Source organism: Haliotis cracherodii, unplaced genomic scaffold (assembly GCF_022045235.1).
Source record: "Haliotis cracherodii isolate W230 unplaced genomic scaffold, xgHalCrac1.p SCAF_1, whole genome shotgun sequence".
Lineage (NCBI taxonomy): Eukaryota > Metazoa > Mollusca > Gastropoda > Lepetellida > Haliotidae > Haliotis > Haliotis cracherodii.
Genome location: NW_027266264.1, coordinates 58072964 through 58087289, shown reverse-complemented (window position 1 = coordinate 58087289; position 14326 = coordinate 58072964). Strand labels below are relative to the sequence as shown.

The window sequence follows — 14326 nt, the reverse complement described above, 5'->3', positions numbered from 1 at the left end:
TACAAGAATTTCAAAGTGGTATGCATTCGTTTATGATAGGTCAACGTTTGTGATGGAGACGCAATATTGTGATGTTCTGTCAAACATTCAAAACAGCTTGCGCACATTCTAAAACGCAACAAAACAGCTCGCGGACGTTTAAAACACAGCAAATCAGCTTTCGGACATTTTACCCGATAGGAAAACAGGCTTCTAAAACATTGCAAAACCTTATGCACATTCTAGAACATACCAAAAGAGCAAACTACATAAGCAAATACACCCACAAAAAAATTAGAAAGCATTTACAGTGGTACTTATTACTTTTGTGGATATCAACTTTTTTTGTGGAGAGTCAAACACTGTTGTGGATGTTCTCACTTTTATCTGAGGATGAACTTACCTTATAAAAATCATACTTAACGTTGCCGATTGTGCATATATTGTTAAATATATAATATCTAATTTAGAAATATGATCAAGACAGCCATGGTTTTGGAAAACATCGTGTCACACATTCACAAACAACGGCATAATAATTTTAGATACCATTAGTATGCAGTAAAACCGTATTGTACATACTAAAACATTAATACTTATAGATATTATACATTAGGAAAACATCATTATAGTAAAATTAGAATGTGGAAAACCATGCAAATACATGTTCAAAGCAGTGGACTATTTGGTCCGACTAAGACGGGCTGTCTGTCTGTGACGTGGCAGATTGTGTGTCATCGTACCCGGACGGCGTGTAACGTTGATCGTACTACCAACAACTGTTTTGTCTTATCCAACCTGGTGTATTTGGCTGACATATTGCGGTTCAATTCTCAAATATAAACCTAACAATTGAATTCGACGGTCGATGGTCACGTCTAAAACCCGAATGTACTTAGGATGTTTCGATGCCAACTAAAAACGGAACGACAACCCATGAATAGATATGCATATACAGCAGTCCTGAGGAAGTAATAACTAAACTGAACTCATTTCACAATTGGAGTCTCAATAAGAAAGTGTACCCATTGTAAATTTTTCAAAAATTTTACAATTAAAGTTTCATTTCATGCGATCAGCTTTTCGCAAATACCTGGTACTGATATCATCCCTATTTGATAGTGATTAATAAACACATTCTCGTGTTATAGTCGGAATGGCTTTTAGCAGAGATTTCTTACGAATGTCGATTTTGTTTAATTTAAGATTAGCTTTGTTTGCGTAAATGTATGTTCCTTGAATAATACTATTTTGACATGCCAATATTTGCTTTTGTGGGTTCCAGAAACTGTAAGACTAGTTTACTTTATATCACCACAAGCAAGAAAGTTTAATTTCTTTTACTATAGGCTTGTCATACGTTGGTCCCTTGGCAAATTAAAACGCTCCGTGTCAGAAGTATTTTATGTATTCCTTCTGAAAAGCCTAGGTTTCCTGTGTAATGAGTATTTCTTCAGGTTGTAACTTGATTCAAAATGTACGGTAAATCATCCAAACACTACATAAAACCGGTGAAGGATTTGTAATGGGAAATCAGCTTAATACAATTAGCACCGGGGCTGGTGTGCTCTGCTTTTCAGGTAACTGGTTATTGTTTGTGTCTCGAGAGACCTGAAAATTGAAATTGGAACATATTATCTGTATTCATATTTCGATAAATTAGGTCGCAAGTTTTGTAAAACCTCAGATATAGCGCATCTAGATTTCTACAGCTAGAGAAACAGATATTTTAAAACCACCTGAAGCATAATTTTTTTTCAAGAATGTTTGGAGACAATTTATTATTTTAGATAAAATACCAGGCACCCTCCCCCAGAATATGAAATGGTTGATACTGCATATAAGCCATATGAAATGAAAGTGTCTGCTTAAGGTTATTCCATATCATGAAGCAGAGGTTATTCTTGGGCCTCTTTTTTCTTTTTCCCCAGCATTGATTTCCATGTGCAATAAATTTATGCATCCGAATGAATAATACTTATGCTGGCGTCTCCTTTATGTTATCTAAACGATTTCGTGTTTTACAACACAGTACTTTTTACAATATAATACCTTGTGATCCTTATCAAGTTAAGTGTGTGTTAAGCGCAAGATGCCTTCTGTTGGCTCACGTCGCCTTTACTCTATCATACCACCACCGCCTTCAGACGATAGGTCAAAGCGAGAACATGACCTAGAATTAGTCCGAGTATGACTAATGTAATCGGTATCACCTACGACTTTTGAAGACATTCATGCGACGTACATGGACAATATGAATAAGAAAATCGAACATCGTTCAATCACCAAGAAGCATTTCATTTATGCGAGTGAAAAGATGACATCTGCATGTATTGAGTTAGGTTATAGGTAAACTATTCACACGAAACTGTCACAATGATACAATATTAAAAGTATTGAATTCAGTAGCAATTAACATTGACATCGTTTTCAGTTCTGCTCTGTTTCTGAGTACTCGCGAGAACAATTGAATTTATAGATGTGAGATCATTGTATGTGTAGTGTACCTTGATCTTTGTTGTAAGAAGGCCATACGGCGAAACCATAATGGAACTCACCAGGCTCACCTTGTTACATAATGAATAGGGTCTCACGATGATCAGGGTCGATCGTGTCCTCAGTATTATGTAGAGTAATATAACTTGATTTTGACACAGAGAAGATATATTTATTTTACTAGTGCATATTTCGTCTCTTAAATGATTTTAAAAATCAAATTGTTTTAATTGATGCGTTATCTCTAAGACAGTCCCTGACATTTTCTATCTATGAAGGTATGAAAAGTAACAATGACAAAATGGACAATACTATAAATCTAAACAGAATGACATGCATTTGTGACTGCATTTGACATTACGAGCTACGACAATGTAAAATTAGATGAGCTCAATTTGAAAACGTTATTGATTAAATTTATTGTTTTGATAAAATGTATCCTCTTGCTCTAAAACTTGATAAAATACAAAATTCCTCCGACCTTAATGCATTTTCTCTAAATATCAAATGACATTTGTGTACTCGTAGTCATACAAGACAATGAATAATGCAAGGAAATATGTTTTTAGCGTGGGAACCTATATTATGTTTGTTCTTTAATCAAACGAATAGCATACATCTCTATGATGAATTAAAGGTTTTGAATCTTATAAATGTTACATGTATGCTTAAAACTTTATACTAATTTAAACTGGAATATGGAATGTGTCAATAACATGACGTGACAGAACCCATTTCCATTGCACTAATGTCCTATGAATGTCATTTTTGGAGGAATACTCATTTTGCAACAAATTGATCAGAACAAATGTTCACAGACGCTCCGCCAGACAGTTGTTAGGGAAGACACAGACTGAAGAAAATATTAGAACATCCCTTAAGACCTAATTAAGAAGGACATTTAGGGCCATCATTCCGTCTTTGTGACACTTGGAGTGATATGGGACCTAAATTCCTAACAATGGCTGATGTGCCCAGGTGAAAAAATACTGCTGGGATGTAATGGTCTCTGCTAATGAGCATGCAGATGCTCTAATGATGTAGAAGTCTTTCCGTGCACTGCCAGGAAAGCGTAAACTGCATTGAAGGTTCGAAATATTATAGCCTAGATAACATCGGCAGTTTGCACTCTGTGGTTCAGATATGATTAAATCATGTCAGTGTAGTATCGGGGGACCTGGAGGCCCTGCCGTCGAAAGCATTGCAGTTCGCCGTGCAGAGTTCCGTTTCTTAGGCGTGCCAGAATCCTATGTTCTTTGATTCGAATCCCGGTTCAGCTTGATTATGTTCCTAGGTTTGTCAGCACCATACCTTTACTCATGAGTACCTTCACAGCGAAGTAGTGAATATCAAAGACCTGCTTCACTTTCTGCTTTCCTCCATGGAATGCCGTGATATAACTGAAAGACTATTCAATGCGGCGACAGACCAAACCTATTCACTGACTCACTCACTCTGTCAATGTAGTACCGGTGTCATAAATATTATTTAAAGTTGCATATTTCCAAGCTTTCTCAATCTTAAGATTGATGAAACACAATCCTTGAAAGTGTTTTCGAAAGGATCGAAATCGAATCGCATAGTGATCAATTAGACTAGTTTTCAAACTGTGTGCTAACACAATATTACAATTACTTAATTTGAACTTTATTGTGTGAGTAAAGTTTAACGTCAGTTATTGCCGTTGTGTAGAGCATGGCCTCATCAAGGATTGCCGTGACACAGCTTACAAATGTGGTTAATGTGTTTGACATGGGAAAACAACATAAGTTACAGAAGTTAATATAAAAAGAATGCGTTGAATTAGAAAACATTCTGCACGTACACGGAAAATGAATCACATGAATTCATTGCATCCAGTACACTGCTACACAGATCAACATGTCAATGATGCTGAAGCAGTTCAGATTAGTTTTCCTTCAAGGATAGAGAACAGTGACACTGATATTTCAGTGCCGCTATCATGTTATCTACTTAGAGTCATGTAGTTAACCAAGGTTTCCATCAACCGTTATAACGGGATTCTTCTATCTTGTCACTGATAATTATCAACGAGGACGTGATGCGTCCAGAGCAACATTGCCCAGGTAACTGAGGTTACATTCACAAGGAAGTTTTATAATATGTTGCAACAATATTTAACATTTTAAAACTTCATAAAATTTCATACACAGATATAGGAAATTTGTTTGGAAAAATTACAACGCATATGTTGACACATATATTATCTATAATCATCTTAGGGAATACATATGGAGATAATTATGTTTTAAATTATGTTTCAAACAGCGTTCGTCAATTAATCAGTTATTTCAAAAGTGGTTTAAATGAGCTTGCAAAGCACGTATTTATACTACAATATTACCACTTGCAATTGAGAATGCTTCTGTACATATGACATAGCTGTACATTAGGTATTAACCTATTCGTACAACATATACAACTAGAATGCCTAAATTAGCTGTCATTTTGTGCCTTGCCTTTTTAAAAATATGTTTGGGAAAAGAAATGTTTCTAAACCCATTCCATGCTTGCATATTGTATAAGAAGGTCTAGTATGTTATCAGCTTGTGACTAGATCTTCAGTTTGCTGCCAATACAATATGTTTGTGAAATTAAATGTCTCTTTATATATGACATGACCGGTATATTTGTCCTAGAACAAAAGCCAAGTGATTGTCAGCTCAAGGTTTTCAGTAGCTGACAATGAATTCTGTATAAATAAATGAACATTTGTGTGACTGACTCCTCTTTTCCTTCACATGCACTCTCAGAGGGCTAAGGACCCGGTACGTATCACACACAAGTTGTATGAAAAAAATGTTTATGTGTTCATTTATGTCATTATTCTTATGTATAATGCAATTGTGTGCAAGATGGTACTATTCGTATCCATGCATATATCTTTGTACACAGACACGCTTAAGAAAACAGTTTTACAAATGATGACCCACCTCGTGCGTGTCTGTGTGTAGGTGTCTGTTGACTTTATTATAATAAGATAATAAAGTCCACTTTAGTCCAACATCTTCTTTCAAATTTGAAAGTTCCAGGCAACCAAAAAATCTCAAGCAAATTCTTTGTCCATCCAAGTATTCTTGTACAGAGAGTGCATCATGTGTTAGTGAATGTAACACACCAAGATGCGGCACATGTAACATCATAAGTGAAGGTTTTACTTTAATTTTTGCAAATGGCAAGAGTTTCAGTGTGAAAGCCGACACGAATTTTCGCAGCAATGATGTGGCGTATGTTATGAGGTGCTAGTGAGACATTAGAGACCCTAATGTCCGATGCCTATGTGTCAGCAAACACATGTATAATTGCAGAAATGGGAACTTTAGTATTTTTCCGTTTTATAAACTGTAATAAGCAGCAGAGACTGGAGAAAAGAACGAATGCTTATCCGATTGATGAAACCTAAATTGAACTCTTGAATGCACTGATACATTTGTCATTTCAATCCCAAATGTTACACTGCTACTTTACAAATACTGTAGGTTTTAATGCAAATGTCTCCTTACAATTGTTAAATTACTTAGTGTCGTCACTGGAGTGTGTAAATGCATTATGACGTCACAGTTGTAATTTATGACGTCATCATTAGTATGACGTCATTCATATGTCATTGTCAGTTACACTAAGGGCTGTCATGAGACAGTGGACGTGCTATGCCTGAAACATATAAAGAAGATGTTGGACTAACTCGGACTTCATTATTTTATTATATATTGTATAACATGTACACCGAGTGATCATTTGTTGCCTCGTTTTTGGGATATATATATGAGAATCTGCTTCCCACATAGCAATGGTTCGTGTCACTTTTGGTATCATTATCTCATCCTTTGTATACCAGTAGCTTAATGCATATTTAATTATCTACCCTGCTGAGCAAGAAAGGCTCCAAAGTCTTAATTATAGATTTAATGGATGTCAATGTCTGTGTGCGTCAGTTTCTTATGTTTTTTCCTTCCAGTTGGTGGCCTTACATTCCTACTGTCGGGATGCTAAGGAGTATTGTTCTGCACAGGGACAACCAGGTATGATGTTATATTGCTTGAAATATTTTACAAAAAGTAGGTGTAGTGCATGTTAAATGTGTGTCGAACATTCTATCAATTAGATGGGTTTTTTTATAACCATCGCAAATGTATATTTATAACACAATCTATCACTTTCCCGGTTTTGAGATGTTTGGATAATCGATATATGTTTCCTCTCTCCTTTATTCTTTAATCATAAGTATGGCATATAGAATGTCAATCATAAGTCATGAAGTAGAAGTAGTTTTTCGATTTAGGGCAACGATAGGGCTGGAAGCTAATTTCTTGAGTTACCTTCTCAAGCTCCTCCATACCATGTGGTTAGTGTTTAAGTATCCTTGTCATGTGGTAATATATAAATTGCATGTGATTCCGTAGCATTTGATTGGCTAACCAGGCAATGTTTTGTGTGTATGAGTATATTTATTAGTTGATGGAATTAGGCCATATCTGGTAACAGGGTGTTGTTTCATGGTTGGCTGACATAAGAATTGGCGGGGCAATGCCACTGATTTCGTATTGTAATCTACAGTTATGTTTGTAATCATTAAATAAGTAACATGTGAAGTTATTATTCCTTACGTACGTATGTATAAGAATTGACTTCAATATGTTATTTGAGTATATGGTTTTATGAATATAAAAAAACTCGAAAAACGCGAACCATAAATTAAAAAAAAACAGTTCTAAAATTCAGGCAAATGTGGCCAACAACTAGAATACCACGAATATTCTAGTCTTATTCAAGTAATAAAACAATATTTAAAGCGTAAGAGTATTGCCCTAACATCTAAGTTACATCTGCCCTTAATACCATATATTTCATTGAAAACTTAGTGAAGAGAGGGGGATGTAGGGTGTTTTATGATATCTTAAATAAAGTATCCAACAAAATGATATCCCAAAAGTACATTCAAATCAAACTTTTCCGACTCCATACCAAATTTCCCACACATCAAACAAGAAATAACCGATTCATATTACATCGACAGAAATATAGCATACTCACAATGTAAATACACACAGTTCATGACATTTTGGTCTCTCTGTCACCACCTATTCGTTTAACCACGAACTTGCACAATCCAAGAATATGACACTGGAATAGTTTTTGTTTGTTATCATCTATAGATATACTTTGTAACTTGTATGAATTTAAGATTGCATGTGAACTATATTCTGTAAACATATTGTTTGTGTACTCCAAAGAGAAATAAAATAATAAAAAAAGAATACCACGTCTTGTGGACCTCATACATTGTATGCTCCTGATGCCTAAAGTATTATAACTAACGTCAACGTAGCCCCTTGTGGCCAGATTTTGTGTAGGGAGGTAGTAGAGGAGCAAGGAGAAGAGCAAGACGTTCTCAATATATAAAGATTGAGAACTTAAGAATGGATGTCGTATGCAAAATATAAACAATGAGCGATTACAGAAAATTTCGATTGTCACATTTGAAACAATTAATGTTGATGTATAACAATACCGACTTAACAATGTATATATTCATTTGTAGGTCCGCCCGGCGTTCCAGGATCAAGAGGCGAAAAGGGGGATTCGGGGGCTCCAGGTGCACTTTACACACATTGGTTATAAACCATGTTAATTTAAGTTACCTATGTACATTGACTTTCGGAATAATACAATGTCAGGCAAATGAACGTATTCACCTATGTTTGATGGTGGCTAGAATTTAAACAAACAAGAATTGGTTGTTCGATCGTGATCTATATGTCACGGGTACCATAGGCGATATTATTTGCATAACCTCAATGAGTATCTGACAACAGGTGACATCTCAAGAAACATGATGGTCGCATTTTCACAGAACATTGAGTAGAGTGAAGTGTTAATTTTGGAGTGTACACTTTCCGTTGCCTATCAGTTTAGTACCACTCACCTTGGCTTAAATTAAACGCTAATGTCCTTCTTAATGGATGTTTGTCACACGGTCTAGACAAGATGGAGGCGACATTTACATGAATTCATTGGAACAATATCAGTGTCAAATCGTCTTGGTAAACAAAAGCCCAAAACCATGAATCAGAACTATGAATTCCTTGGTCTTGATACGGATTCATCCTTGGAAAGAACACTTACAGTTCATTTCAAAAAAGGAAAGATCAAATCATTTGAGATTCATTACTACACTGGAATTGGTAGTTTTTATTTTGATTTATGTTGGATAGGAACATTTCGAATTTGTGTCAGTTACAAACTACACTTGTTTAAAGTTTGGTCACCATTACTGTACTAGATTTCGTAGTTTCAATATCGAGTCTTGGGACATTACCAGTTTGAGTCGTTTACAAAACCTATACTTGTTCAAGGTCATAGATTAATACGGTAAATTCTTGTTGGGTAGGGACATTGCCATTTCATCTCGGTAACAAAAACTGTACCTGTTTCAATGTTAGAAATCATTACATGTTGTCCTGATGTGCAATCAACCCAACATTGGTCCAAATCCCTCGCTTTCCGGTCAGAATGTATTTAGTAACCATTTCTCATCCATGATAGACATCATCACACGATATTAGTGTAGTTAATCATTCACTATCGTAATTTAAACTACAATTTCTATTACTATCAGCCTATTGATTTTGTACCACTCTGCCATACACCTTCCATGTATAATGTACTTGGACCTTTGGCCTTCTTACTAAATCGACTAAACTTACATTGTAATGATTAATTAATCTGGAAATTTGTATAAACGGTTTGTTTAACCGTCGCTTCATGCAGGATGGGTTCTTTGACAGTTCGTTTTCATAACAAAACTGTACATGCTCAAAGGTAGAAATCATACTATAGTACTTGGATTTCACAGTCAAACACAGATAACATTTGATAACAAAATTGGTCCAAGGCTTAGAATCATGGGCTACCACCAGCATGGAAATGTATAGATGTCGGTCATGTGCACGTTTGAGGACAAACATTAGTGTACAGATAACATATATCTAATAGTTGATTGACAGCAGTTGCTGTGACTGCAGTCAATCGGATGTGCACACATCATAATACACATTGACATATTGCAGCCTACTCACTCTACCATTTATGTATGTTTATACACAGGTCTGCCCGGCAGAAAAGGCGACCCCGGGATCAAAGGTGACACTCCTGACCCAGGATTAGTAGCTGAAAATCTCCGGAGTTACAACAGCATGCGAGGACCCCCCGGGCCTAAAGGTAACGTGGCTTTACGTGGATGAGTTGGTGGATGAAACGATGTATAGTTTCATATAGTCGGAATCGTACAATAGACCCTGCTTTTGGCAGAGATTTCATGATTGTGGAAAGGGTTTTGTCGCTTTCATTTATTGAAGGATGACTCAGGTCAGTAAACAACCCAAACAAATATATGAATCAAACAATTCATAAAAAATGTATTTGTCTTCCAGCTTGTTATATTCATACAAAGCTGATGAATGATTAACCCAATTGCACAAAAACAAAATCTAGTTGTACACATGGCACTATGTCTACGTGTAAATCTAGGTTGGAGATAGGCGTCTGACAGTGAAAACAGTCATCATGAAAGTGATCCTTTAGAAATGAACAAGTAGATCTTCAAGCAACGAAACATGCATGTAAATATGCAGATAAACATTCAAATGCATAAATATCCGATCAAAATAATGAATTCCTGTGAAATTTCATTCGTAAGAACCCGTACTTTCTTCTTATCTTGTGCTTATTAATATAATCGGTTCTTTATGAACAGATAAGCTTGACCTGATCCTGATTGTGTTAGTGTGGAGATTAGTTTGCTAAACTCTGTATTGAGCTTACATGGTTTAGTTGATGCTGTTGTATAGTCTTCAATAGCTGTAAAAATGAAAGTATTTACGAGTTTAGATAAAGATTTAAAAGGTAGCAGCCTGACAAGCACAACAATGTCCCAAAAGGAATTCACCTGATGCTATTTGAAAGAGACAAAGAACATTCTCTCATTCCCATCCAAACAACATAAAAGAGGCTTCTCCTTCAGCCGTTGGCTGTATTTATGTCAACAATAATTTGTTTTTTTTACCTGTTTGAATTTCAGACAGAACATATGTTTGGACTGAACTGACTGTAACTTTTGAAGTAAATATAATTATATCAAGATATGTTTTGAAGGACTTAACACGTGTGATTACTCCGATCTTGTCCATTTGTCATGTGACACTCAAGAATTGAATATTGTTTTACACCACTTTTAGCAACATTCCAGCAATATCACGGCGGGTAACATCAGAAATGGGTGTGGGTAATCGAACCCGGGCCTTCGTCTTGATGAGCGATCGAAGTACCCCCCCCCCCCCCCCCCCCCCCCAAGGCTACCCAACCGCCCCAAAGCGGCGTTTCAGTTTAATGTTAGAGGAAATCCCGAAATCAGTTTATAGAAATCTCTGAGCACGGTATTACACCTTTCAATGATACCTTGCATAAAGTGGTGATCGGAAGTTAAGCATCGTTAAAACTTCCTGCTGTCAAAATCAACCAAAACAAGGCTAGTATATACAGGTCAAACATGGTTCTGGCGATATATACGGTAAATAAAAACTTGTTAACACAGCCGAACAAAATGAAAACCATTAAAAATGAGAGGATCATGCTGAACAGCTTGAAGCAGGATAAAGAGTTTGACGAATTACAATCTAGCTGATGATGCTGAAGAGCTTGATGCAGGATAGAGAGTTTGACGAATGACAATCTAGTTGATGCTGCTGAAGAGCTTAATGCAGGGTAGATCTTTTGACGAAGGAAACACTGGCTGATGATGCTGGAGAGCTTGATGCAGGGTAGAGAGTTTGGCGAATTACAATCTAGCTGATGATGCTGAAGAGCTTGATGCAGGGTAGAGAGTTGGACGAATAACAATCTAGCTGATGATGCTGAAGAGCTTGATGCAGGGTAGAGAGTTGGACGAATGAAACTCTGGCTGATGATGCTGGAGAGCTTGATGCAGGGTAGAGGGTTTGACGAATGACAATCTAGATGATGATGCTGAAGAGCTTGATGCAGGGTAGATCTTTTGACGAAGGAAACACTGGCTGATGATGCTGAAGAGCTTGATACAGGGTAGAGAGTTTGGCGAATTACAATCTAGCTGATGATGCTGAAGAGCTTGATGCAGGGTAGAGAATGTGCGAATGACAATCTAGCTGATGATGCTGAAGAGCTTGATGCAAGGTAGATCTTTTAACGAAGGAAACACTGGCTGATGATGCTGAAGAGCTTGATGCAGGGTAGAGAGTTTGACGAATTACAATCTAGCTGATGATGCTGAAGAGCTTGATGCAAGGTAGATCTTTTAACGAAGGAAACACTGGCTGATTATGCTGAAGAGCTTGATGCAGGGTAGAGAGTTTGACGAATTACAATCTAGCTGATGATGCTGAAGAGCTTGATGCAGGTTAGATCTTTTGACAAGAGAAACACTGGCTGATGATGCTGGAGAGCTTGATGCAGGGTAGAGAGTTTGGCAAATTACAATCTAGCTGATGATGCTGAAGAGCTTGATGCATGGTAGAGAGTTTGACGAATGAAACAGTGGCTGATGATGCTGAAGAGCTTGATGCAGGGTAGAGAGTTGGACGAATTACAGTCTAGCTGATGATGCTGAAGAGCTTGATGCAGGGTAGATTTTTTAACGAAGGAAACAGTGGCTGATGATGCTGAAGAGCTTGATGCAAGGTAGATGTTTTGACGAATGAAACACTTGCTGATGATGCTGAAGAGCTTGATGCAGGGTAGAGAGTTTGACAAATGACACTCTTCCTGACAACAATATGTATCACTTGCAATGTATGACAACATTATATTCTGCAGATATCTACAATTGATTGCCCTTGAGGTCAACGTGAGTGGTTACGAACAATAATGAATAGATGTATGACTGTTATCCCAGATGATCCTACGTAAGTGATATGAAAGTAAATAATATGAATCTGATCGATATGTTTCGTGTAGCTCTCCGTATTGTGATATATATCTACGTTAGTATTTTTTTCAAAATATTATAAATAAAGGTTTTGGAGTGGAATGTTACAATTTATGAACAAATGGATGTATAATATGATTGTGTCGAGAAGAATATCGTTGTCAGTGTTTCAAACTACCGAGAGTGTCTGTGACTAGTGAGGCCAATTCCCTTCGGCTGATTTACCCACTGGGGACCAGTGAAACCATCTCATTTGCTTCATATTTAGATCTATGCATAAAGAGGATACGCTTACCTTGGGGCGAATACCTGGGATCATTGCTATGTGACAGTAAAACAACGCTCATGGTATAGTCGGAATCTTACAATGGACATTGGACGAATTTTGTATGATTATAGAAAGGTTTCGATTTTATTTAGAACCACTGTCAGTGTCAGTGACTTGTATTTAGGACTAGTGCCATTTTCTGTAAATAACGTAATGCACTACAATCATTGTACGTTATTTGTGTGTAATACCAGTATCAGTGTCTGTGACTAGTGTCATGGATTTGTGCTATCTGTGTCTCATACTAGTGAAGATTCGATGGCTTCTGTGTCTAGTGCCTGTAATTTATGTCACTGCCTGCGCCGAGTGGCTGGGAGTAAAGTCAATGTACTATTTCGTCCTATGTCTAATATTCACGGCATTTTATAGCACTACGTATGCACGGTTTATTGCTAATGACAATTATGTATATGGTGTAGATTTGTCACTGTATCCGTCTATTATCGCTGTCGAAGTATGTGTCAAGAAAGTACTGTCTGTATCAGGTATCAAGTGATCCTGCATTTACATTTGTATCTAGCACCAGTGCCATTGCCAGGAGCTAGCAATAGTGTGCATGTGTGTATCTTGAGCAAACTTATCACTGTCCAGTGTCCATTATGCCTGTAACTGTATAATTCTAGTATCGGTTTCACTGTCTGAATCCAGACTTCAGAGTCCAAGCGTCACTAACATGTTGGTTCAAAATCATCGATTCTGTCGTAAATGATTTACTATATTAAATGGATTCGCACGTTCAGCTTTCCACTTTCAATCGTCAGCCTACTGCCAAGTCCAGTCGGATGTTCTACTGAGTCTAAAGCTAGATTTGCTTGTATGTTGAATGTGGCAATGTCCACGTTTTCTTGATTTAATGGCTTAAAAATTGTGGAAAGATATGTACATGACCATTTCCAGTTAAGCAACTACATGGGTGCATCCATTGTAAGACTTATACCGTCTAAGCCTTATTCTGGAATATCAGTCATTTTCTCTTTCGTATTTGTCTCAGCGCCTTCTGAGAAGTTTATAAATCGAAGAGGGTTTTTACTGAGTAATAGTTTGAATGCAATATTCATATTCAGTGAAGTATGCTAAAATCTTTGATTTGTGTCAGACATTCCATTCAATGATAATGAATAGCTTTCATGAATTGAATTAACTTTATTTTAAAATCCTGTCAAATGCAGTCTGGTACTTTACACTAGTCTGTGATAAAAGACGAGCGGTTAAGACGCAGCATCTTGCTATGGCGAATTGTATCTCGTAGTTGCCAAGATCCGCTCATATTAACAGTCGTCATATATCATCAACAGATATACCTGTGATCGTAAAACATTAAAGGGCCTATGACTAACGTCACTTACCTTTAACATTCAAATGGTACCAAATACTGATGAAAACGGATCTGTAATCAGTAGGTCCATGAGTGAGTTGGATGTAACGCCGGTTTAGCATTGTTTCAGATGCATCATGGCTTGTCTGCTTAATTGGGGAAGAAAATCCAAAGTAACTCAGATGTTTACGACATTAAGCCAAGAATGCGTCAGTGGTCTAGTGGA

At 36.9% G+C, this 14326-nt stretch overlaps 1 protein-coding gene across 1 annotated transcript in view; it reads left to right on the top strand.

Moving 5' to 3' along the window:
* Window positions 1-14326, top strand: part of LOC139479836 (gliomedin-like) — a 53948-nt gene that overhangs the window by 14507 nt on the left and 25115 nt on the right. The window contains exons 2-5 of the mRNA XM_071262733.1: window positions 5250-5264; window positions 6455-6518; window positions 8039-8092; window positions 9604-9717. Of these exons, the coding sequence (XP_071118834.1) occupies window positions 5250-5264; window positions 6455-6518; window positions 8039-8092; window positions 9604-9717 (247 nt within the window). The remainder of the gene's footprint in view (window positions 1-5249; window positions 5265-6454; window positions 6519-8038; window positions 8093-9603; window positions 9718-14326) is intronic.